This window comes from Neoarius graeffei, chromosome 9 (genome assembly GCF_027579695.1).
Source record: "Neoarius graeffei isolate fNeoGra1 chromosome 9, fNeoGra1.pri, whole genome shotgun sequence".
In the NCBI taxonomy this organism is placed as follows: domain Eukaryota; kingdom Metazoa; phylum Chordata; class Actinopteri; order Siluriformes; family Ariidae; genus Neoarius; species Neoarius graeffei.
In genome coordinates this window covers 25084415-25112204 of record NC_083577.1, presented here as the reverse complement: position 1 = coordinate 25112204, position 27790 = coordinate 25084415, and the positions used below count along the sequence as shown (strand labels likewise).

Sequence of the window (27790 nt, the reverse complement as noted above, 5' to 3'; positions counted from 1 at the left end):
TGTGAATTTTATTGGCAAAAAAAAAAATCAACAGACTTCACTTTTATGAAGTTTAAATCTCACTCAGCTAGATAACACATACACAGTACTGATACAGATACTAGTAAGCAATAACCACTGTCATAGCAATGTGATCCTTGCTTTCTAAAAAGATCACTTTTCTCATGTTATATTAAAAAATCCTTGCCTTTTTTTTTTATTTTGAAAACAACAGCAACACTGAGTGGCAAGAAATTGACTTTTCCGGGAGCAAAAGGCTCCCAAAGGCTGGGTATGAGTCTGCTCACTGTTTACATGTGTGTTTTCACTGTTTCAAAGATCAGACTTATTTTTACAGCCAAACACTTCACACGGGTATCTTTACGGTTTTTAACAACAATTTAGAAGCAATGTATCCATTAGATCTCAGCCTCAGTAAGTCATGTGGCATGTAAGTGACATCACAATCTCAGATTCTCTCATGTGATTTGTACTCAGAGCGCAATATTTGAACCTTAGAGAGCGTGAAATGTCAGCGCCCAGTGACCTTTTTTTTCTTTTAAAATAAAATCTGTACACAGTATACAGGTACAAATATGAACAAGCGGACACTTAAACATGTCTTGTATTGATATTATCTGTCATTCTCTAGGAGTTTATTTTTGGGGTTTTGTTCATCTTTAATGTTAATTTAATAAATGGGAAAATAGTAGCTTGCTCTTTGTTGCGCAGAGTCTATATCTCATGATCTTTAAGTTTTGCCATATCGTTTTGAAAATATGCCAGGTTTCAATGAAATATCAAAAAATATCAGGTTGTAGATTGTGAAATGTGTTGCAGTAATGAGAGAACTCAGTCAAAATCAAATAAAAGTGTGAATTTAAAAATATGCATTAAAGGGTTTATTGTCTAGTTTCATGTTCAATCCATGCATTTGTCTCAAAGAGTCCATGAATCAAATAAATCAAAGTATTCTTTTATGTATTGCAATTAATTGTGAGTGTTGCTGAATTTTGATAAACAATTTAACTTCAGTCACATTCTCAAATTGCCCATGAGTGCCATTAATGTGTACATTTGCTGTAGTATGTGGAGCAGGAAATGTGCTTGATCTGTCCATTCCACTGTGTTGTCTAAGCTACTCATTTTTAAAATGTCTTTTCCAGGTTAATTATTTAATATAAATATAATAATTTAAAATGTATTTAGAAAAAGAGTGTGAACTCAAACACAGGGGCATTTTATAGGTTTATCCATCCATACATCCATTATCTGTAGCCACTTATCCTGTTCTACAGGGTCGCAGGCAAGCTGGACCCTCTCCCAGTTGACTATGGGTGAGAGGTGGGGTACACTCTGGACAAGTCGCCAGGTCAACACAGGGCTGACACATAGACAAACAACCACATTCACACCTACAGTCAGTTTAAAGCCACCAATTAACCTAACCTGCATGCCTTTGGACTGTGGGGGAAACCGGAGCACCTAGAGAAAACCCATGCAGACACGGAGAACATGCAAACTCCACACAGCAAGGCCCTTGCCAGCCACTGGACTCGAACCCAGGACCTTCTTGCTGTAAGGCAACAGTGCTAACCACTACACCACCGTGCTTCCCATTTATAGGTATATTTAACCTTTAATTTGTATAATACATCAGATTTTTAAAAACAAAAGCATGATTAATATAACTATCATGAAACCTAATATGTTAAAGGTGAAATGAGCTAAGCATAAAATATCTTAAGCATGTAGTAATTCAAGCAATATGTAGAATTCTATTACAGTTGCATATGAAATGTTCCCGTTAACCAGAATTGTAAATTGTTTAATCTGTGCTACTGGTGCACTCAATTTCATAATGATCATGTAAAAATTCAAAACCTTTCATCCACTAAAGAAGCATGATGAAGTGCAGTGTAACTTTCAATATTCAGGCTAGGGTTTTTGGATCTATATACAAAGGATACATGTTAATTGTATATTTGTATCATTAAAGCCCTGTTCAAAACCTGGATCGTATCATGAATATACTGTTCATGTATAAACAAGTTTCATGTTTTAAAATGCGTTGCATCAACTGATTAATTTGGACTAAGGACTGGGTGAATTGTCATTATGCTTTTCATATTCCATCCCATCCATCCATTATCCGTAACCATTTTTCCTGTGCAGGGTCATGGGCAAGCTGGAGTCTATTCCAGATAACTATGGGCAAGAGGCAGGGTACACCCTGAACAAGTCACCAAATCATTGCAGGCTTTCATATTTTACATAAAATTTCTTGATTCACATATTGGTTGTTGATGTGAACTTTAGATGTTGGCCCTTCTGACCACATAATCATTTGCCCAGTTGATAATCTGTGTTAAGGCATCCAGCATCAAGCAGTTTATATCCTTATGCTTATGGGTCTGCTCATGATAGTTCAATACAGGGAAGATACAATTCACAGGCACACCCAGTACATTACTGCATTCATGAATCTGGAGACACACACAAAAATACACACGAGATGTCATTAATTTGTTAGTTTCAAAATTGTAGTTGGGAATCTCTGCAGTGATAGAAATACAATCTTGCTCTAGCAAAATTACTTACTTTTTCTCTGATTTTTCTGCTTTTGTAGATGTTTCTCAAATTCTCCTTTGTCATTGGACATGCATAGTCAACTCTTGTCATGAAAACCACTTGAGGGATTCCTGTAATATAGGCAGGCAGTACACAGATAACTCAATCACTCATTTCATTGTAAATCCTCGCAGTGTGGTGGAGTTTTGCAGCCTGATTAAAGATTTAGATATAAGGTTTATTGGATCTTACACTTTACTGATAGCATTGTCTATGTTTCCATACTAAGGTTTCTGCCAATCCAAATGAATGCATTTTGATTGCAAATGAACAGTTTATATGGATTCTCAACTGTAACCACCTTCTCCTTTCAGCTGCTCCCATTAGGAGTCGCCACAGAAGATCTGTTCTGCATATTTGATTTGTCATTGGTTTTATACTGGATGACCTTCTTGATGCAACCCTCCCCAATCTATCCAGGCTTGGGACCGGCACTAAATATGCACTGGCTTGTACAACTCCAGTGGCTGGGTATTTTACCTAATCTGCTTGTCTTTGAACTGTGGGGGAAACTCACACAGGCATGGGGAGAACATGCAAACTCCACACAGAAAGGGCTTCACTGGCTGTGAGGTTTGAACCCAGAACCTTCTTGCTGTACAGTGACAGTGCTAATCACTGCAATGCGATGCTGGCTGGATTCTCAACTGTAACCGTCTTAATTTATATGTAGTGAAAATTCATTATGTCTGATTATTATAACTATTCTTTTAAGTTCGTTTCTTAAGACACGTATTTTTAAGTATGTTACCTCGCTTGTTGACAGTTTTGGCGAACACTTCCGCCTTCTTCAAAACAGTCACCAGATGTCGAGTGGTGACGTGCCTTATCAGCTGATGTTACTCTATGGAGGCGTGAACATCCCACCCAATTTGACAGGTAGTCCACGCCTCAAACAAGAAAAAACACAGAAAAAACAAACCGGGGCTTTGTCACATTACCATATATAAAAGGAGTTACAGAACGCATCCAACGATCCATGAGGAAATACCACATCAACACCCCGGTCAAACCATACAAGAACCTCCGACAGCTGCTAGTTCACCCCAAAGATAAAATACAACTGGACAATAAATGCAATGTCATATATGAAATCCCTTGCCGTTCATGCAATAAAGTCTATATTGGTGAAACGGGCAGATGCTTCCACACTCGCAGGAAAGAACACCAATTAGAATGTGAAAAAGAAACAACAAAAAGACTCACAAGATCCGAAAAAGAAAAAGCAAACCAAGAAAACTTAAAATCAGCCATTTCAGACCACTGCAAACGACATAATCATATTATGAATTGGGAAGAGGCCAGAGTCATTCGCACTGAAGAGAATAGATACCAGCGTTGGATTTTGGAGGCAGTGGAGATACGTAAGCGGGCGCAGAGAACGATGAACCGGGATGAGGGAGCGTACGCGCTGTCACACACCTGGAGCGCAGTCCTGGGGCAGCGACCTGACAGCAGGAGGCGTGGACTACCTGTCAAATTGGGCGGGACGTTCACGCCTCCATAGAGTACATCAGCTGATAAGGCACGTCACCACTCGACATCTGGTGACTGTTTTGAAGAAGGCGGAAGTGTTCGCCGAAACTGTCAACAAGCGAGGTAACATACTTAAAAATACGTGTCTTAAGAAACGAACTTAAAAGAATCGTCTTAATTTATATGTACATTACATGTAATCTGATCCAAAGTTATGCGGTTATGTAGCGCAAGATTTAGTCTCAATGTAAAAATGAGAAGCATGTGAGTCAGTGCATTCAGCTTTCTAATAGTGGCGTTTGTGTTGCTAACAAGTTTTACATTATTTCCATCTCAGGAACATGTCTTCCAAGTGTGATTATTACAGTACAGAAAGAGAAAAGAGAAAAAGACTGTGTGACTGCAGAAAAGTTGCTCAGCCTTTTATATTTGGCTAATATTCAGGAACAAGGACTGATTTGTTGAAAATAACAAAATGCCCATATTATCCATTGGTATAACATATAATGCATTTAATCATCCATCCATCCATCCATCCATCCATCCATAGGGATGGATTGCCATGCCTGTAACCATACTAACCATTTTTTAAACATACCAATCCCTGGACTCGATGCCATGTTCTATCTCCGCCCATTCTTCTGACTCCCTGTAATGGTATTGGGTACAGAGATGATACCGGATACCAAAGACAGTGACTGCTTTAAACCTACGGCGGAATCTAAATTCTTTCTCTCTGGCAGTGGATTCCACGTGTGAAAGAGAGAAGCCGATGCATCGGTGCTACCGAAGGGCAAGAACAAAGAACGAGCTATTGATACCGGACCTTTAGCCAAAGTTCAATGAATTTGACCTTCGCAGTGTTGTAATAATAACTGAACCAGTTACAGTACCTTGAAAAAGTATTCATACCCCTTGAACTTTTTCACATTTTTCCACCTTACAACCACGAACTTAAAAGTTTTTTATTGAGATTTTATGTGATAGACCAACACAGAGTAGCACATAATTGTGAAGTGAAACGGAAATGATAAATGGTCTTCAAAATTTTAAACAAATAAAAATCTGAAAAATGTGGTGTGCATTAGTATTCAGCCCCCTGTACTCTGATACCTCTAAATACAATCCAGTGCAATCAATTGCCTTCAGAAGTCATCTAATTAGTTAAGAGTCCTACTGTGTGTAATTTATGGCCCTTTTCCACTACCCTTTTTCAGCTCACTTCAGCTCGCTTCAGCTCACTTCAGCCTGACACGGCTCGCGTTTCGACTACCAAAAACCAGCACGACTCAGCTCGCTTCAGCCCTGCTTAGCCCCTAAAACTCGCACCGTTTTGGAGTGGGGCTGAAGCGAGCCAAACCGTGCTGAGTGAGGCTGGGGGCGTGAGCAGACACTCCCCTGTGCACTGATTGGTGAGGAGGAGTGTCCTCACATGCCCACACACGCCCCGCGAGTGCGCTGGGATCTGTGAACACCGCAAACCCGGAAGGAGAATAATTACGAATTACGAGAATTTCTGAAGCCTTATGCGCCTCGCCTCATCTATACGCTCTTGCCAGTATCTGTCCGCGTTGTCGGTGACAACAAGCCACAGCACCAAGACCAGCAACACTAACGACTCCATGTCCTCCATGTTTATTGTTTACTATTCGGGTCGTGAGACTACCGCTTAAAAGCTCACTGAATCAGTGACATACAGAGCATCGTGGACGAGTTCGCGGAGCGCAAGGCTCATCGTATGCCCTTCAAATAATGCGCGCAGTAGGCTATTGATGTTTTATTATGAGCCATGTACAGTATGTCACCTAATGTTTTTTTGTTTCTGAGTTACATGTTCGTTTGAAGGACTTAATGTACAAAATAACATAGTTGCACCCCGGAGTGTTGAAATTGGTAAACACAGTGCATTCAGTGAGGTTTGCACCGCCCTCCTTTTATTTCTGACTCTTCCTGTCACCGTTGCAACCTCTGAGCGCTCATTCGTATGCCCTTCAAATAATGTGCGCAGTATAGGCTATTGATGTTTTATTATGAGCCATGTACAGTATCCTAATGTTTTTTGTTTCTGAGTTACATGTTCGTTTGAAGGACTTGATGTACTAAATAACATAGTTGCACCCGGTAGTGTTGAAATTGGTAAACACCGCAGTTGCGGACATTTTGTAGCCTAAAATGATGTTATGATAAGCTTTAATAAAGGGCCCGGTCATTTGCCCCGCCCCCGGCCCGGCTCTGACTTGTTCCGCCACTGTCACTGATGTTACTGTTTGCGCTGCTTAACTACATCACGTGACGTCCACCCACTTTCGCTAACTCCACCCAGTGTGTCCACCCACTTCCAGCCAGCACGGTTCAGCGCGGTTGTAGTCGAAATGCAACTCCAACAGCCCCGCTCAGCTTGACTCAGCTCGACTCAGCACGGCACGGCTCAGCCGCGTTTGTAGTGGAAAAGCGGCATTACTCTCAGCATAAATGCACTTGTTCAGTGAAGGCCTCAGTGGTTTGTTAGAGAACACTGAAGAACAAACAGCATCATGAAGACCAAAGAACTCACCAGACAGGTCAGGAATAAAGTTCTGGAGAAGTTTAAGGCAGGGTTAGGTTATAAAAAAATATCCCAAGCTCTGAACATCTCAAGAAGTTCAATCCATCATTTAAAAATGGAAAAAGTATGGCACAACTGCAAACCTACCAAGACATGGCTGTCCACCTAAACTGACAGAGCGAGCAAGGAGAGCACTGGTCAGAGAAGCAGCCAAGAGGCCCATGATCACTCTGGAGGAGCTGCAGAAATCCACAGCTCAGGTGGGAGAATCTGTGCACAGGATAACTATAAGTCATACACTCCACAAATCTGGCCTTTCTGGAAGAGTGGCAAGAAGAAAGCCATTTTTGAAAGACAGGCATAAGAAGTCCCGTTTGCAGTTTGCCAGAAGCCATGTAGGGGACACAGCAAACATGTGGAAGAAGGTGCTTTGGTCAGATAAGACCAAAGTTGAACTTTTTGGCCTAAATGCAAAGCGCTATGTGTGGTGGAAAACTAACACTGCTCATCACCCTGCACACACCATCCCCACTGTGAAACATGGTGGTGGCAGCATCATGCTATGGGGATGCTTTTCTTCAGCAGGGACAGGGAAGCTGGTCAGAGTTGATGGGAAGATGGATGGAGCTAAATACAGGGCAATCCTGGAAGAAAACCTGTTGGAGGCTGCAAAAGACTTGAGACTGGGAAGGAGATTCACCTTCCAGCAAGGCAATGACCCTAAACATACAGCCAGAGCTACAATGGAATGGTTTAGATCAAAGAATATTCATGTGTTAGAATGGCCCAGTCAAAGTTCAGACCTAAATCCCATTGAGCATCTGTGGCAAGACTTGAAAATTGCTGTTCACAGACACTCTCCATCCAAGCTGGCTGAGCTTGAGCTATTTTGCAAAGAAGAATGAGCAAAAATTTCAGCGTCTAGATGTGCAAAGCTGGTAGAGACATACCACAAAAGACTTGCAGCTGTAATTGCAGCAAAAGGTGGCTCTACAAAGTATTGACGCAGGGGGGCTGAATACTAATGCACATCACATTTTTCGGATTTTTATTTGTTTAAAATTTTGAAGTCCATTTATCATTTTCATTTCAGTTCACATTTATGTGCTATTATGTGTTGGTCTATCACATAAAAATCTCAATAAAAAAACTTTTAAGTTCGTGGTTGTAAGGTGGAAAAATGTGAAAAAGTTCAAGGGGTATGAATACTTTTTCAAGGCACTGTAGTTACTGCAGCCCACGCAGTATTTCAAAGAGAAAAGGCGACCGGATCCCTTTTCCCTTTCTCAACGTCGACGAACTATAAACAAGATTCCTTCCAGATCATCGGATGACTGACGGGACACCGAAGATCTTCAGCTGATGAGCTAAAAGTGAAAGGAACAACTGCTTTCTCCCGAGATCTGCACCCCGCGCTGTCTTTGGATATGGAAGGTGCACTTTCAATCGCTAACAAGAGCAATCTCACATAAGGCTGGTATCTGGGCAATTGTTAGCTTTAGTTGTGACTAGTTAATATGAAGAGTGTTGTTCATTTGAATTCATTTATGGTTTAAATGTACACATTTTGATGCATGCATTTTCTCTCTCTCTCTCTCTCTCTCTTTTTTTAACTCCCCCCGTCGTACTCCACTCCTCAACATTGGGATTTCAGGAGTAGCTAAGGGTTGAGTAGAATTTGGGTTTAAGGCCTAGCCAAAACTAGTTTAAACTACAGATTCCTTTGTTCTTCTTTTTCGCACGCTCTCCTTGTCTCTAGGCGTAGCCTGGCACGGCTCGCGAATTCCATTCCCATTCCATACACACACTCACACACACACTCTTACACACACACACACAAACACACACAAACACGTGATTTCCCTATCACATTTTAACATCCACTCGCCCCTACACTGTAACACTGGCATACAGCTTATTACTTCTGATCACCATTAGTGCCTTAATTATCATATACACTACTGATTCTTATTTGTATACATTGTATCACCATTTATATTGAATTATTCCTTGGCTGCTATTGTTGCTATATTTGATCAGTATTAGTTTGCTAATTCACGTCAGCTATTTCATTAAATGGTATCTTTGGAATAAACTGTGTCCTGTTTATTGCTACAACATTCACTGAATGCCAACCTCTGCCAAGAAAAGTATTCTAATTGTCTTTGCCCATTTGGTTGTTATGTGAATGTTATAGATCTAGAGTAAACGTATTACATTCTAGCTACAATACTCAATAAACTATAGCAACATCACCACCAAGTTATTCCAGTGATTTTAACAGTTTAGCTATAAACTATTAGACACGTGAATTAATGATTAATGAGACTGATCCCTTTTTACATGAGACTGATTTGATAAGCCTATTGCACCTACACATCCATCCATTATCTGTAGCCGCTTATCCTGTTCTACAGGGTCGCAGGCAAGTTGGAGCCTATCCCAGCTGACTATGGGCGAGAGGTGGGGTACACCCTGGGCAAGTTGCCAGGTCATCGCAGGGCTGACATATAGAGACAAACAACCATTCACACTCACTCCTACGGTCAATTTCCATCCATTATCCATAACCGCTTATCCTGTTCAGGGTCGCAGGTATGCATTTAATCATCTTCCTTTTTTTTTTAACCATGTGCATATTCTGCATCCTTAATTTACTGTCTGGTGAATATTAAATGCTGAGGTCAATTCTCACCCTGCATCTGCTTCAAAATTTTCCTTTGATACCTGTCCCATCATCCCCAAAAGCATCTCAGATTGTAGGTAAGAACAATCTGAGGCTATCATGGATACAAACTCATTAAAGCTGGACAGTTGATGACTGAAAAGACCAGGGGATTCCCCCTCCCAATTTTCAACTTTTCAGTTTCATTGAGTCAGTGTTCATAATAACAGAGTGGAACCCAGTGTGGTTTTCTGCTGCTGTAGCCCAACCACCTCAAGATCAATACTTTGTGCATGCTGATATGCTTTTCTGCTCACCATGGTTGTAATAAGTGATTATTTGAGTTAATTTTTCCTTCCTAGAAACTTGAACCAATCTGGGCATTTTCCTTTGACCTTTTTTCAACAAGGCTTTTCCACCCACAAGACTGTTGCCTACTGAATTTCTTTGTTTTTGTTTTCCACACCACTGTCTGTGAACTCTGTATGACTACTGTGTGCAAAAATCCCAGGAAATCAGCAGCCTCTGAAATACTCAAACCAGTCCATCTGGCACCAACAACTATTCCATGGTTTAAGTCACAGAGATCCAATTTTTCCCCCATTCTGATGACATTAACATTAACTGAATCTCTTGACCTGTATCTGATTTTTATTTATTTATTTAGCATTGTACTGATGCTTCCACATGATTGACTGATTAGATAGCTGCATGGATGTGCAGGTGTACCTATTAAAGTGGATGGTGAGTGTACAGTTATTGTTGTCCTAATTGCATCCCTTTTCCATCAGTTTTATTGTAGTTGCTGAATAGTTCTTAGTAGTTACATGAATAACATTGTTTAAGCTGAATAACAGAGTTATAATCTTAAAAACAGAAATTGAATGACAGTCACTGATGATAAAGTCCTCCCAACATTCTTTAAAATTGTTGAACCTCATATGACTTAAACCTGCTTGATTTGATTTCAAGCTAGTCACTAAGAAAGATGTTTTTAAACTCCTGTCTCAATGATTTGAGTTTTAAAACATCTTTAACCTGTCTGTTGCTGTGTGTGTGGTTTTTTTTTGTCTATCTTGTCTTTCCATCAAAGCCCCTGTCAATGGTGAAATATGCAAAGTATTTTTTAAAGAGATGAGATGGTTTAATTGATTGGGTACCCAATCAATGGTTGCAAGCATGGTTTTTACAACCATAGTTTGCAGAAAGCTATCTCACTAAAGTAAGGAAACTTTACAACTGTACAGGGCCTAGCACGATAACACAGCTGACTCATGTGTCAGGGTGCAGGCACTTACAGATGCAGTCACAGGGGAGAGCGGGTGCATCATAAACTGGGAGCCAATTCCAAATTGTGAAACTAATAACAAGGTTAGTGTTGAGAAGGGGGTCGTACAGACAGTGTGTCAGAGATAAGGTGAAAGTTCAGAGTCAGGGATTAACAGAAAACAGGGTCAAAGTCATGGAGAGTCAATAACTCGGGATAAATGGCTCGGTATGATCCGGTATGGATACAATGAGCGATACTTCGCACTAGGTGTTTGTGACTGAGTCTCTTGAATAGCTGTAGTGATGATTAGAATTCAGGAGAGGGAAAGTGCTGCAGTGCTTGGGAGTTGTAGTCCATGGCGGCCATGTTTGGAGGCTGCTCCAAATTCGGATTGCCGGTGTTATTTCTGACATCATGGCTGAAACCACCGCCCCAACAAAGCAATTAAATTCCTCTTCAGGTGCTTACTTAAGATTTGGACACTCTTTCAAGACAAAATTGAAATCTTTAAACTTAAAATGGTAACATTAAGTGATGTTAAGTATGTCACTGCATACCCAATCAATTAAACCATCTCCTCTCTTTAAAAAATACTTTGCATATTTCATCATTGGCAGGGTCTATGGTGGAAAGACAAGATAGACAAAAAAACCCACAACACAACAGATATGTTTATTCTGTTAATAATAAAATTCACATTTAGTCATTTTGTATTTCCTTGCATTTTGTTGGGGGTTGGTTGAAGAAGCCTAGTCATGTTGAAGTCAGATGACAAATTGTTTATCCACAACTCTGGATTATACAAAAGAGGGAAAGCACTGTTAAGGCTTAATTTTAAAATATAACTTAGGCCTCATGTTTCCAATAGAAGGTCTATTGCAGTAGTGGATTTTGATTGCCTCACACTTTGTTGTTGTGCTATCATACCCATCCTTGTTTGTTCTTGGCCACAAAAATAGCAGGTTACCCTGAGAGCACCGAATAAAAATAAAATTTAATTGTGCCTGACAAGGATAAACTAATATTATTGAGCTGATGAACTGACTCACCCATTCTGCTTGCTGCATCTCTGACATGCTTCAGTTTTCCAATAAGATCTCTGTTCATCATCGAAATCTTGTCAGCTGGTGCGACAAACACCAGGCAGTGCATCTGATCACTCAAGCTGGGATTTTGGTTGTAATAACGGTTGCATTCAGACAGTGGAGTTTTTATGTTAAACTGAAGAAAAGAAAAAATGTGTTTGTGTGGTCATACAAAATTGGCTTGGATGATAGTACAGTTACGCTGGTTACACTGGTAGGCTTTATACTGACATAGCAACATACTGATTTACATATGGTGTGAATATCCAACCACAGTAAAGTGAATTGTTGTACACGAAAGGTTAAGTGTTATCTTACCAGGTAACCCTCTTTCATATGCCCTTTTAAAGCAAGGATGATATCTTCAGTGAGGACCCCAAATTCTGCTTCTGTACCCATTACATCATGGAAGGCAAAAGGAAATGATCCATTTTCATTTGCAAATCTAAATCGTTCATACTGAAAGTACCACAGAAAAAAAGATATTTATGAATGTTTACCTAGCTAGTTGTGTCATGCATACTAGGCAAAAAGAAGTCACAGACTTTGGACTGCATAATATGAACTCACATATAGAGTGTGACTCTTAGTAGATCCTGCAGCAACCGAACAGCTAACAGACTGACGTCCTTCAAAAATGGATCCGATGGTGTTTATGATGCTGGACTTTCCTGCTCCAACTGGTCCATGCAATAGGAAGCGGAGCTCTTGGACTTCATTACAAATTTGAAATGTCTTGAGGGAATCCAACATAACTGTTTCTCTAAGAAAAGAAAAAGTGTGATTCCAGCAGCTTATATTTACATGTTTTATAGTATATTTGTGATATGTTTTGTAGCAATAAATAGCAACTCAGTGCACATGTGCCATTTTATATATGTACAGTGTTGCTTGAAAGTTTGTGAACCCTTTAGAATTTTCTATATTTCTGCATAAGTATGACCTAAAACATTATCAGATTTTCACACAAGTTCTAAAAGTAAACAAAGAGAACCCAGTTAAACAAATAAGACAAAAATATTATACTTGGTCATTTATTTATTGAGGGAAATTATCCAATATTACATACCTGTGAGTGGCAAAAGTATGTGAACCTCTAGGATTCACAGTTAATTTGAAGGTGAAATTAGCAGAGATGGGACCAAGTCACACATGTGCAAGTCTCAAGTAAGTCTCAAGTCTTAACCTTCAAGTCCCAAGTAAGTCCCAAGTCTTTTTTGTCTTGGGCAAGTCAAGTCAAGTCACAGGCTATGTCAAGTCAAGTCAAGTCCTATAATAAGTCAAGTCAAGTCCAAGTCAAGTCACCTTAGGCGTATTGGCGTAATTTTAGCAGCAGAATATGAATTTAATACATTGAAAAGGCAATACATAAGTAAATGTCAGTAAACATCCCTGGCACATGTGCCCAACCTGTTCAATATTTGCATTTTAAATACTCATGTTCTGTAAAATACATAAAACAAAACAGTAATAATGTCACAAAGTTATTTATTGATGGCAAAATTGATTGCAAGATTGAAAGCCAACTAAGTTTCTCACATTGTCATCAGCCAACAAGAAAAATAAACAGAGAATTGGCATTCTGTTATGTGCATAGTTAAAAGAGGGTAGGACGACACCTTGGGTTAACAGGGGCATGAGCTCCTCCAATCTCTAATCACGTCAGATGAGATGATTATTATTAATAAGATACACGTGGAGAAACCTGAAGTGACTTCGATGTATGTTTGCGCCGGTAAAAAAAAAACCCCAAAGGATAGAGAGATGTGTCAGACATAATTAAGGTCTCAAAAAGAAGACCTGTTCGCCCGTGCAAAAGTGACATCATCTTACCCCATATGACAAGCTACAGAGGTGTGTGCAAAAGCGCTCTCTCACTCTCTCCCTCTCCGAGGCTGCCTCAGCCTGTGCGGAGCGTGGACATATAGAACGACTTTGGCGCGGGAGTCTTGGTTCCCGCTATAATAGATTGTTACGAAAATAAATGTTAAATGAAATATGCATCTCGCGCATTCCTTTCCACAGGAACTTTGCTCACAACGTTTCGGTCGTGGCTAACGCACTGTCCTCCTTACCACAAGTGCAACGTTTCGGGAACAATACGGAAAGGACAGTGCGCGGGATTCGTCTTTCCTTGAACAATTACCCAGAGACTTTTTAAATTACCTCACTGGGAAATATCCAATGCACCTGTTCAGTTACAGAGTTGTGCTCTCTAAATTGTAGTCATTCAAACCATTGTTTTGGGGGCCTGGTAGCCTGATATACTAAATGTAAATTCATGGTTTGGATGACTGCACAATTTATTTTCGTAACACTGTGTTACAGCGGGAACCAAGACTCCCGCACACAGTCAGCCTATTTTGCAGAGTTTAGTATTGCTGCTAGCCTGTATTCAAACAGCGAGTGGCATGCCGGTGAATCCAAATCGTGGCACTTTTTTCAATAGCGCATGATAGGCAGTGGGACGGAGTTTTCTTTTCTTTTTTGATCGGGTAGTGTGACGAAAAAAATGTGCAGGTTGCTGCACTGCTATTTCAAACGGCTATGATAAACTCCCCTGCCTCTATGCCCTATGGACAGTCTGGCTAATGTACACGAACACACTTACACGAATTTGTACTGCTCATGAACGTGTACATGTTCACAAGCTGGCCATTAGCTTAACCCTGAAACAGAACAACAGGGTAGGAAGCTGCTTATGTTATTCAGCATCACGACTGCAAAGTGCACAATCAACTTACTACTACTGATATACAATATCATTAAACTTGACGTAACTACATTGCTTACCAGCATTCACATAAGAATTTCACAATAATAAGCTGAATCCCTAGCTACATCTGCAACGGCTAAAATCTTCCTACCGCTCACTCTCGTGGCTAACATTGGCTAACGAGGAGTTTAGCTGCTATCACCAAATAACAACACATTAATAAACTTACTGGGCAGAATGAATCTTCAAATGGCGGACGAAATTGGAGGTCGTGGTCTGGCTGTCAGAAATCGTCACGTTGCAAATCTTGCACTGCGCCGTTCGTCATTTACCTTCTAGGCAGTAGCCCTTGAAGCCGAAAGTGATTACTTTTGGGATGGCTGACATGATGATATGATGTGAAATCTGTGAACACATCGTGGCATGGGGCGTGCCGGTATATAGCCCACGCAGAGAGCGTGCCTGATGGACAGGGCAGTGACAACGCAACGGCAGTGCAATCAAAATTACTGAAGTATGTGCATATAACATTTTATTTTCACAATAAAAACACGATGGAAATAACACTCAAGTCACTCAAGTCATCGTGTGTCAAGTCAAGTCAAGTCCCGAGTCTTAAACTTCCAAGTCCGAGTCAAGTCTCAAGTATTTTCATGTTTTGTCAAGTCAAGTCACAAGTCATGAAAACAGTGACTCGAGTCGACTCGAGTCCAAGTCCCCAAGTCTCAAGTCCCCACCTCTGGAAATTAGAGTCAGGTGTTTTCAATCAATGGGATGACAATCAGGTGTAAGTGGGCACCCTGTTTTATTTAAAGAACAGGGATCTATCAAAGTCTGATCTTCACAACACATTTATTTTATTTTATTTGTCCTTTATTTTACCACGTGATATCCCATTGAGATATTCAATCTCTTTTGCAAGGGAGCCCTGGGAGTACATATCTCATCTCATCTCTCATCTCATTATCTCTAGCCGCTTTATCCTTCTACAGGGTCGCAGGCAAGCTGGAGCCTATCCCAGCTGACTACGGGCGAAAGGCGGGGTACACCCTGGACAAGTCGCCAGGTCAGGGAGTACATATAGACAATATAAATACATACTATTAAGACAAAGAAAACAAAGTATACAATACAAAACAACATCAAAACAAACAGGAAAGATAAAAGAAGCTACATATAATAGACAGTACAAGCAAGGAACAAAAACAAAGAAGAGTAAAGCCCATTAAATTGATTAGAAATCTGATGGAGAAAGGGGGCATAGGTAAGGGTCATTGGAAACATGTGCAACAGTCTGATTTCAAGTTTTTTAGTAGCTGTTTAAAGTGCTCTAGTGAAATAAATACACTAAGCTGTATGTCTTTTTGGAGAAGGTTCCAATATGAAGGAGCAGAATAATTGAAAGCCATTTTTCCAAGCTCAGTATTTGAGCATGGAACTGTGAACAGCAGAGTGTCATTTGAACACAAACTGTATGTGCTATTTTTCCAGGTCAGAAGATTAATAAGGTAACTGGGCAATTTGCCAATAATTGCTTTGTAGATGAATATGTGCCAGTGAATCCATCTGTGCAGAGCCAGAGAGCTAAGTCCAGCCATCTCATAAAGATGGCAGTGATGTATACATGATTTGCCATTTAAAACAAAACGCAGTGCACCATGGTTCACTGTTGCCTCTTTTCCACCAAATCAGTTCCAGGGCTGGTTCGGAGCCAGTGCTGGTGCTGGTTCACAACTCGTTCAACTCGCGAGCCAGCTGAGAACCAGTTTGCTTTTCCATAGCTCACGGTGCTAAGAGAAGCCACGTCATTATGTCGCTGTATACGTCATTACATCGCTGTATACATCAGTTACGTCGCTACGTTTGCATAAACCTTAGCGCGAATATCGAAGCAAAAACAACACGAAAGAAGCAGCAGCAACAACAACAATAATAATGGATGACTTTGTGTTTGTACAGCTGCTGCTTCTCGTCGCTTAAAAATGGCGCTCTTTCGCGGTCTTGTTATTGTTGTTGGTCTTAACAACTCCGCCCCCCCGCTGATGTAAGCGGTTCTTTCCTCTGGCCCAGCAGAGAGTTGGCGCTAGCCTGGAACCGGTTTTTCTGGCCCCAGAGCCAGTTCTTTGTCAGTGGAAACAGAAAACCCGGTTCCAAATTAAGCACTGGCCCAGAACCAGCCCTGGAACTGCTTTGGTGGAAAAGGGGCATATGTCAAGTGTTTTTAGTGTACATGAGGCAGTGTGCATATATATGACATCCCCATAATCCAGTACTGGGAGGAAGGTAGCATTGACCAGTTTCTTCGTAGCTTGAAGAGTAAACCAAGACCTGTGGAAGTGTATCATGGCACAAACAAAGGAGATTTCTGAGGACCTCAGAAAATCATTGTTGATGCTCATCAGGCTGGAAATGGTTACAAAACCATCTCTAAAGAGTTTGGACTCCACCAATCCACAGTCAGACAGATTGTGTACAAATAGAGAAAATTCAAGACCATTGTTATCCTCCCCAGGAGTGGTCGACCAACAAAGGTCACTCCAAGAGCAAGGCGTGTAATAGCCAGCAAGGTCACAAAGGACCCTAGGGTAACTTCTAAGCAACTGAAGGCCTCTCTCACATTAGCTAATGTTAATGTTCATGAGTCCACCATCAGGAGAACAATGAACAACAATTGTGTGCATGGCAGGGTTGCAAGGAGAAAGCCACTGCTCTCCAAAAAGAACATTGCTGATCATCTGCAGTTTGCTAAAGATCACGTGGACAAGCCAGAAAGCTACTGGAAAAATGTTTTGTGGATGGATGAAACCAAAATAGAACTTTTTGGTTTAAATGAGAAGCATTATGTTTGGAGAAAGGAAAACACTGCATTCCAGCATAAGAACCTTATCCCATCTGTGAAACATGGTGGTGGTAGTATCATGGTTTGGGCCTGTTTTGCTGCATCTGGGCCAGGATGGCTTGCCATCATTGATGGAACAATTAATTCTGAATTATACCAGCGAATTCTAAAGGAAAATATCACCTGTCACCTGTTCATGAATTGAATCTCAAGAGAAGGTGGGTCATGCAGCAAGACAACGACCCGAAGCACACAAATAGTTCTACCAAAGAATGGTTCAAGAAGAATACAGTTAATGTTTTGGAATGGCCAAGTCAAAGTCCTGACCTTAATCCAATCGAAATGTTGTGGAAGGACCTGAAGTGAACAGTTCATGTGAGGAAACCCACCAACATCCCAGAGTTGAAGCTGTTCTGTACAGAGGACTGGGCTGAAATTCCTCCAAGCCAGTGTGCAGGACTGATCAACAGTTACCGGAAATGTTTAATTGCAGTTATTTCTACACAAGGGGGTCACACCAGATACTGAAAGCAAAGGTTCACATACTTTTGCTACTCACAGATATGTAATATTGGATCGTTTTCCTCAATAAATAAATGACCAAGTATAATATTTTTGTCTCATTTGTTTAACTGGGTTCTTTTTATCTACTTTTACGACTTTTGTGAAAATCTGATGATGTTTTAGGTCATATTTATGCAGAAATATAGAAAATTCTAAAGGGTTCACAAACTTTCAAGCACCACTGTATAGCTAATGATAACTTGCATTATACAAAATATGTTTGTAATCTTACCTCCATTGCACTTTCCTCCATTCATTTATTTCTGTACAAAACACGACAATTAACGTTATTAATACAATAAATATTATCATAGTATGTTTACTACTATACTTATCGTCCCATATTTCCAAAAGATGCACATTTGCAGTGTAAACTACTGTAATAAATTCGTAGAGGGAAAGAAAGTTCATCCTCCTTTAATTCCATGATTTTTATTAATCAGTGCCTAAATAACAATTGTGCAAGGGTTTACCGGTAAGTTTGATTTGGAAAGTGGTGGCAAGATAAATTTGTCTGGGAGTCTGTGGGGTTTTGCCCTCAGAAAATTTTGGAATTTTTCATTGCATTTCCTGAAAATCAATACAGTAAAATTGCTTACTTGGTCACCTCTTTTTCCTCTCTCTGCCTGGCCTAGGTATGCTCTCTCTCTCTCTCTCTCTCTCTCTCTCTTTGATATCTGTATGAACATCCACTACAGTATGTAACATCCTGGCACTGACAACCATATTTGTCATCAGAAGGATGTGCTCAATGAGAGAACATTAAAGCACACAGGTCTACTAAAGGACGCTTTAACTTTAAAAAGGCCACTCTGTTCATGCTGCTGAATTAAGAGGAAATATTACAGGAGGTTCAATCAATCATCAGAAAATACAACCCCGATTCCAAAAAAGTTGGGACAAAGTACAAATTGTAAATAAAAACGGAATGCAATAATTTACAAATCTCAAAAACTGATATTGTATTCACAATAGAACATAGACAATATACCAAATGTCGAAAGTGAGACATTTTGAAATTTCATGCCAAATATTGGCTCATTTGAAATTTCATGACAGCAACACATCTCAAAAAAGTTGGGATAGGGGCAATAAGAGGCTGGAAAAGTTAAAGGTACAAAAAAGGAACAACTGGAGGACCAAATTGCAACTCATTAGGTCAATTGGCAATAGGTCATTAACATGACTGGGTATAGAAAGAGCATCTTGGAGTGGCAGCGGCTCTCAGAAGTAAAGATGGGAAGAGGATCACCAATCCCCCTAATTCTGCGCCAACAAATAGTGGAGCAATATCAGAAAGGAGTTTGACAGTGTAAAATTGCAAAGAGTTTGAACATATCATCATCTACAGTGCATAATATCATCAAAAGATTCAGAGAATCTGGAAGAATCTCTGTGCGTAAGGGTCAAGGCTGGAAAACCATACCGGGTGCCCGTGATCTTCGGGCCCTTAGACGGCACTGCATCACATACAGGCATGCTTCTGTATTGGAAATCACAAAATGGGCTCAGGAATATTTCCAGAGAACATTATCTGTGAACACAATCCACCGTGCCATCCGCTGTTGCAAGCTAAAACTCAATAGTTCAAAGAAGAAGCCATATCTAAACATGATCCAGAAGCGCAGACGTCTTCTCTGGGCCAAGGCTCATTTAAAATGGACTGTGGCAAAGTGGAAAACTGTTCTGTGGTCATTCATTCATTCATTCATTCATTATCTCTAGCCGCTTTATCCTTCTACAGGGTCACAGGCAAGCTGGAGCCTATCCCAGCTGACTACGGGCGAAAGGCGGGGTACACCCTGGACAAGTCGCCAGGTCATCACAGGGCTACATTGAAATCTCATCAAATTCTAAATGATATTAGCCTGGCAAGCCAGACTAAATGTGAATATTTAGTCTGGCCTCGATCCGTAGACATTTCCGAAGCGGGTAGGAGGAACAAACCGCTGTCTTTCAAACTGTCTCTGTGCGTATAGGCCAACGCTCTGACCAATCAGCGCAACAGTGACTGTGACATAGTCAGAGCGACAGAAAGCAGTGGGGGAGGCCTTGAAATAAATAATTTTTCAAAATGTGTATTAATTAATAAACAGGTTCTAGATATTAAGAAGTTTGCAGATAATGACCACAAGTTTGGAGTCTGTACCACATACACATTTTTTTCCAAGGGTTTTTCAAGGGCTTGCTTAAACTGATTTAGTGGTGTTTGGTGAAATAATTTCCCTTAAATTTAAAATAACGGGAAAATAAGAAACAATCAAAAAGTAATGTTTCAAAGCCGTTTATTAATTCTTCGTACTGCACAAACTAGCCCCATCCTTTTGGCTACCAGCGGAGCCAGCTGGTAGATCAGACTTTTGCCATAGCCGGTCGGCAAAACAGCGAAAACGTCTTTCTTGAAAAGGAATGAGCGGAGAGCCTCTTCCTGCTCATGTTTCAACGAAAACTCCAAGTCTAATTCTTCTAAAACTGATTCCAAAGTGGAGTCAAACGCGTGCTGTTCACTAGCCCGTAGCCATCTTCCCTGTTGCGCTTTCTCCAGCGTCGCGCAGCTTTGTCGTCACTCCTGCAAAAGCCCGCCCAAAGAATCCAAACAAAAACCTTGCGTTGTGATTGGCGGGCACGATTTGATCCCCGGGGTGTTTTTGTTTACATGGTGCGAGGCTAGACCCATTTGCTAGGCAAAAAATATTTTTGGACGCTAGGCGGGTGGGTCTAGTTTACTAGGCTAAAATGATATGGGATCGACAGCAAAATCCAAATCAAAGTCTGGTAGAGGAGGGCTTACCATTGAAGATGAGATGTGTTTTGATAAGCGATGGATTGCCTGTCATTTTAACAATTATTTTACAACTGTTGCTGCCAGTCTGGTTAATAAATTGCCAGCTGCTTCTGATAAATATGGCAAATCATTTGTTAACTCATTTTATAGAAGCAAAAATGTCTCTGCGGATGCATTTGTAATTAGACCTGTCTCAGAGGATAAAGTTAGAGCGAGCCTCTCCACCTTGTCAGTAAATAAGGCCACTGGCTTGGACCTTATCCCTTCCAGGTTTCTCAGGGATAGTGCTGAGGTTACATCTAGTATTCCTGCCCATGTCATAAACCTGTCCATAGGTCAGGGTGTATTTCCAAACGACATGAAGAATGCAAGGGTGGTTCCTCTTTTTAAGAAAAATAACAGAGCTGATGTTGGGAATTATAGGTCTCGATTCTGTCTACCATGTCAAAGATTTTTGAGCGTCTTGTATATGAACAGGTGGAAGAGTATCTCATCAGACATGATCTATTATATGAGCTCCAGTCTGGTTTTAGAGCTGTACATTCTACTGACACCTGTCTCATTCATCTATTTCACTATGTGCGCCAGAATTTTGATTTAGGGAATTATGTTAGTATGCTTCTACTTGACTTACAAAAAGCTTTTGATACTGTTAACCATGATATTTTAATTTCTAAGTTACAGTGTATGGGGTTTAGAAACTCAGCAATTAAATGGTTCACATCTTACCTAACAGACAGGACACAAGTATGTGATGTTGAGGGGACCCTCTCTGATCCACAGAGTATAACATGTGGGGTGCCCCAAGGTTCGATCTTGGGGCCCCTGTTATTTTTAATATATATAAATGATATGTCAGCTGCAGTTTGGTGCAAGTTACTATTATATGCCGATGATTCTGCTTTGCTTGTCCCAGGGTGTAATGTCAAGGACATTGAAAATACTCTTGGCATTGAGCTTGAGTCTGTCAATCAGTGGCTTGTGGACAATAAACTCTCCATGCATCTGGGCAAGACTGAATCAATCTTGTTTGGTACAAGAAGGAAGTTGTTAAAATCAAATACTTTGAATGTGATGTGTAATGGGTCTGAAATTGTGTCCAAGGATAGTGTCACATATTTGGGTCTAACATTGGATCAATCACTTATAGGTGATTTCATTGCAGCTAAAGTCTTAGCTAAATGTTCTAAAAAGTTAAAGTTTTTATACCACAAGACAAAGTTTTTAGATTTTTTTTGTAAAGAAATTATTAGTATAAACTTTGATTCAATGTCACATGGATTTTGCGTGCTCTGCATGGTTTTCTGGGTTGACAATGAAGCTTAGAACCAAATTTCAAGTGCTGCAAAACAATGTTATCCAGTACCTGTTAAAAGCATCCCCTAGTTCTCATGTAGGTAGGGAGGAGTTTACAATAGCTGGTCTACTTCCTGTGCATTTAAGAGTTGAACAGCTTAAATTGAACCATATGTTTAACATTGTTAATGGTTACGCCCCCAGATATTTATGTTCTAATGTGACCATGATTCACACGCAGCACAATCATAACACTAGGGCCAGCATCCGTTCCTGCATGGTGCCTAGAGCAAATAATGCAGTTAAAAAATCTTTTTTTTACACTGGTATCATGGCATGGAATAGTTTACCCACAGTTATTAAACTTTGAACATCTAGAGGGATCTTTAAAAGACAGGTAAAGCAGATATTATGGAATAAGGTGGACATTCACTGTTAAATTGAATAGATTTTCAGCAGTTTGTGTTTTTTTATTTATTTTTTAATTTTTGTTTTATGTGATGTCCTTCTCTCCTCCTAATTTTTTAATGTATGTCTTTTAAAGTCTGAGTCTATCTGTCTCTTGTCTATATGTTTCTGTGTAACACCAAAGACCATGCTGGAAATAAGTATTTTGCTTTTGCATGTTATCCTTTGGATTACTGTTTAAATGTGTTAATCCAGAAATAAATCAAATCAAATCAAAATCTGTTCTGCCTTTGTGTCATCTGAGGTTATTTGTTTGTTTATAGAAGTTCATGAGGACAACACAATTGATATTTAGACCCTGAGAAATAAAAACATAGAATTGAAGGAGGGTGTACTTTATTTTTCCCATGACTCTATGTATAGAAGATCTAATGTGATGTGGTACCTGCTTTCTGTGTCCCATTTTTGTTATAAGATTAAGCACACCCTTTGTATGATTATGAACAGTTATTATTAGCAATTTGTTTAGTTTACTGACTTTATATTAAGGAATAATGTATTATGTTACTTACCGACTCTGACAGAGGCAGAGCATGAGATGGAACCTGATTTGTTGGTCAAGGTTATGGTATATTCCCCTTCATCAGTTGTCTCAGCCTTTGAAATTTCCAAGATGCACCTTTTACCAACGTTTTTCACAACATGCTTGCCCTGCACACAATCCAATTTTTTGCCATTCTTTTCCCATGATTTTGTTACATCTTCTGTGCTTGCATCACAGGAAAGAACAACATTTTGTCCTTCTGAAACTTGTCTATTAGCCAGAAATGTGACAAATTCTGTTAGACAGACCAGAAAAAGAAATTACAAAGATACACTGAATGGTTAATTTCATATGTTCATGTTTATATGCATGATCATCTCATGCTGTTCATATGATATCATGAATTTCCAGGCCATGTACAGCTCATCTCATCTCATTATCTGTAGCCGCTTTATCCTGTACTACAGGGTCGCAGGCAAGCTGGAGCCTATCCCAGCTGACTCCGGGCGAAAGGCGGGGTACACCCTGGACAAGTCGCCAGGTCATCACAGGGCTGACACATAGACACAGACAACCATTCACACTCACATTCACACCTACGGTCAATTTAGAGTCACCAGTTAACCTAACCTGCATGTCTTTGGACTGTCGGGGAAAACCGGAGCACCCGGAGGAAACCCACGCGGACACGGGGAGAACATGCAAACTCCACACAGAACGGCCCTCGCCGGCCATGGGGCTCGAATCCGGAACCTTCTTGCTGTGAGGCGACAGCGCTAACCACTACACCACCGTGCCGCCCGGCCATGTACATATCAAGCCAATTTCCCAGTCTTCAAACAAAAGGATGCTTCATCTAATCTTTTAATAATTTTTCCTTTCATATATTATTAAACTGCTTAAAATTACAGTAAAACATACATCTGGATCAGCTAATATATTTGAAATTTAGAAAGTGTGAAATAATGTATGTCATTTCAGCACCAAAATCAGTGCTGTACTATGCTTTCCAAGAGAGCATCATGGCCTGCTGACATTGGCCATCATTGACAGCAATGTCCATGTCCCACGCTTACTGACGTGTTCACAGCCAAGAGCCATGTATAGAGAGAGAGAGTGTGTGTGTGTGTGAGTGAGTATAGTTATAGTTATAGTGTCGAATTCATTCCAATGGACAATCTTTTTGGCAATGTAAGATCATGGAGCCTCTCAGTAGTTCAGGGAAGTTAGCAGCAAATACTAGCAGTGCAGCAGAGTTACAGCAGAACAAATAATTTGTGATGCTCTTTTAAAAGGTAAGACTTTTCATGAATCGTATTGTATATTATCAGCATATCTGAATCAAATTAATATGTGCATTAAAACATGTTAGTGGATTATCCCACTCTAAATGCATAGACATAGATAAGGTTAACAGATTAGGCTAATAAAGATTTTAGCCTTTTCTAATTACATAAGATTTAATTTAAACTAATTAGACATTAGATTACATTTTTAGATTTCTTCTTCTTTCAGCTGCTCCTGTTAAGGGTCGCCACAGCAGATCATCATGATCCACATATTTAATTTGGCATAGGTTTTTACACTGGATGTGCTTCCTGACACAACACTCCCCAATCTATCCAGGCTTGGGACCGGCACCAAGTCTGTAGAGGCTTGTGCAACCCAAGTGGCTGGGTATTTTTAGCTAATCTGCATGTTTTGAACTGTAGGGGAAACTGAAGTAAGAACATGCAAACTCCACACAGAAAGACCCCCGTTGGCTGTGAGGTTCAAACCCGGAACCTTCTTGCTGTGAGGCAACAGTGCTAACCACTGCACCACCATGCCACCTAATTTTGATTCTTGCAACATATTTCAAAAAAAGCTGGGAACCGAAACCATTTCATGATTACAGTTATTGTCCCATTATTCAGTTCATGTAATAGCCTAATAAATATCTCTTTATTCACTGGTACCTATTCCTTGGTTAGATTTTCTATTATTATTATTATTATTATTATTATTATTATGATTATTGGAGAATTTAAAAGGATACAATTTAAAAATAAATCATAATAAAGTTATCCACATTTGATGGGCAACACACACTAATTTATATATCCTCAGTGTGCAATTCACACTTTCAGAGTTAATTTGTGACCAGTTGGACATACATAAACACTCTGGGTGTTAATTCAACACTGGGGATTTTGCTGTGTGTATATACAGTATATATATATATATGTCTATATATGTCTTGCAAAAGTATTCATCCCTCTTGGTGTTCTGTTTTGTCATACCGTATTACAAGCTGAAATTAAAATTGATGTTTGAGGCGTTAGAACCATTTGATTGAGACAAGATGCATACCACTTTAAAGGTGCATTTTTTGTGACATAAACAATAACTAAGATGACAAAAAATCTGGAGTGTGCATAGGTATTCACCTCCCATCAATACTTTGTAGAGCTACCTTTTGCTGCAATTACAGCCGCAAGTCTCTTGGGGTGTGTCTCTATTTGCTTAGCACATCTAGCCACTGGGATTTTTGCCCATTCCTGAAGGCAGAACTGCTCCAACTCCTTCAAGTTAGATGGGTTGTGTTGGTGTACAGCAATCTTCAAGTTATGCCACAGATTCTCAACTGGATTGAGATCTTTGCTTTGATTAGGCCATTCCTTCCATCCATCCATCCATCCATCCATCCATCCATCCATCCATTATCTGTAGCCACTTATCCTGTTCTACAGGGTCGCAGGCAAGTTGGAGCCTATCCCAGCTGACTATGGGCGAGAGGCCGGGTACACCATGGACAAATCGCCAGGTTATTGCAGGGCTGACATAGAGACAAACAATCATTTACACTCATATTCACACCTATGGTCAATTTAGAGCCACCAATGAACCTTAACTGCATGTCTTTGGACTGTGGGGGAAACCGGAGCACCCGGAGGAAACCCACGCAGACACGGGGAGAACATGCAAACTCCGCACAGAAAGGCCCTCACCGGCCACGGGACTCGAACCCAGACCTTCTTGCTGTGAGGCAACAGCGCTAACCACTACACCACCATGCTGCCCCAGGTGGATCTTAATCAACTAATTATGTGACATGTGAAGTTAACTGGTGGGACCAGCTCTGATTTAGGGGTTTCATATGAAAAGGGATAAATACCTATGTACACGCCACATTTTTTATCTCCATCATGATTATTGTTTTTGTCAGAATAAAAAAAAAATCCACCTTTAATGTGGTAGGCATGTTGTGTAAGTCAAATAGTGCGAACCCCCCAAAAGTCCATTTTAATTCTATCTTGTAATGTGACAAAACAGGACAAACACCAAGGGAGTTTTGCAAGACACTGTATATCAGTATTGGCCTTGCAAGGTCCATGATGATTTTAACCATTAGACAGTGTTTTCAGCCACTTTCAACCCATAAAATCCTGATTTTTATTAAAAATGGTAAATTTGTCAATATTTACACCTGCACTGATTGTTCATCAAAGTACAGTCATATCAAAAAGCCCATTTTTGCACACATGTGCAGTACCTCTTTCAAGATTTTGTTTGTTGTTTTATCATTCCATGTTCATAGTTCTTGCCTCATTGGCTTGTATATTATTACAAATTCTTTTACCTTGATCTTGATTCATGTTTTTGGATTTGACTGATTGCCACTTGTTAATAAAGCATGCTGAAACTGCACTTGCATCTGCTATCAGCCACTCATCTGATAATATGTTAGCTTAGGGGGAAGTGCCATGTGCAGACGTAAACAGTACACCATTCAATACGTATCCCTTCCATAACATATTCAGGACTAGAAATTAGGAGTAAATCTGCAAGAGTGCACCAGATACATGGGTCACTGCTGGATTTTTTTTTTTTTTTAATTGTGGAATGAGGAATTGGCTTTAAATCTGAAGTGCCCCTCATTCGATATACTGAATAAAAATTACTGAAAACATATACATATGCATGTAGACAGAGAAGCACTACCCACTGCAATATTGAGTTTAATATTACTGTCATACAGATGTTGAATTTAAAATAAAACTTTGTTTAATTAAATGCTTCACTAACTCAGATTGTGTTACATACCAGGTCTGGATGGAGATGATCCCATGTTTGAACCTATATTGAGGGGGGGAAAAAAGGAAATATTAATCTCATCTCATTATCTCTAGCTGCTTTATCCTGTTCATATTAGAAACTCTTCTCGTTAGTGCTAAATACTGTAGCGAGATAGAGAATGAAGAAGGTGCCCCAGTAAAAATGAACAGAAAGTAAAAGTGGTGAATAGCATAGCACCATGTTGTATCTATCAGACAAAGCACTTACGAATGAGAATATCTCAAAATGAAGAACAACAATGCAATCAGTGGGTCCTTTATTCTACTTTAGGATATTCAGTACAACTATGTGTGTGTGTGTGTGTGTGTGTGTGTGTTTTATGTGTTTGTGTATACATATAAGATAGAGGAAGTGAGTGAGTGTGTGAGAGAGAGAGAGAGAGAGAGAGAGAGAGAGTGAGTGAGTGAGTTTTAGACATTACATATGACATTTCTAAATAAAGAACACTTACCTTGTGTGAAGGTGAGAATGAAATTTGGGGTCTGTGTTTGTTTCTCTTCCTCCCGTTCTGTGTGTACAACTCAGCTTCTGTTCCCGTCGAGTGCTCGTTTTTCTTTCACTTTTACTGCTGTGTGTTTGAGTTTGAGGAAACAGGGGGAGGGTTTTTTCTGAGAAATTTAAAGTTAAATGTATCTGCCTGTTTGTATCCCTGTTATATAGTTATAGCTTGTTTTAGAGCTTGTTTGATGATTCTTCATGTATGGTGGAACATGCTTGAACATTCCTCATGCATACTTACATGAACAATGAAAATTATACTTTGTGGTTGGCTTGTGCACTACTGATTCCCCACCACCACTATGTGCCTGTGGTAAAATCTTGTCTCATCTCATCTCATTATCTCTAGCCGCTTTATCCTTCTACAGGG

At 40.0% G+C, this 27790-nt stretch overlaps 1 protein-coding gene across 1 annotated transcript; it reads right to left on the bottom strand.

The window, feature by feature from the left end:
- Positions 1-27678, bottom strand: LOC132891544 (interferon-induced protein 44-like). Its single transcript, XM_060929229.1, has 9 exons — positions 27374-27678; positions 26890-26922; positions 22832-23098; positions 18003-18033; positions 12222-12414; positions 11970-12110; positions 11616-11787; positions 2581-2681; positions 1-2465 (listed from the first exon to the last, which is right to left on the bottom strand). The coding sequence occupies exons 2-9, from the start codon at positions 26912-26914 to the stop codon at positions 2295-2297; spliced, it is 1101 nt and encodes a 366-aa protein (XP_060785212.1). The 5' UTR covers positions 26915-26922; positions 27374-27678; the 3' UTR covers positions 1-2294.
- Between the last annotated feature and the right edge of the window lie 112 nt (positions 27679-27790).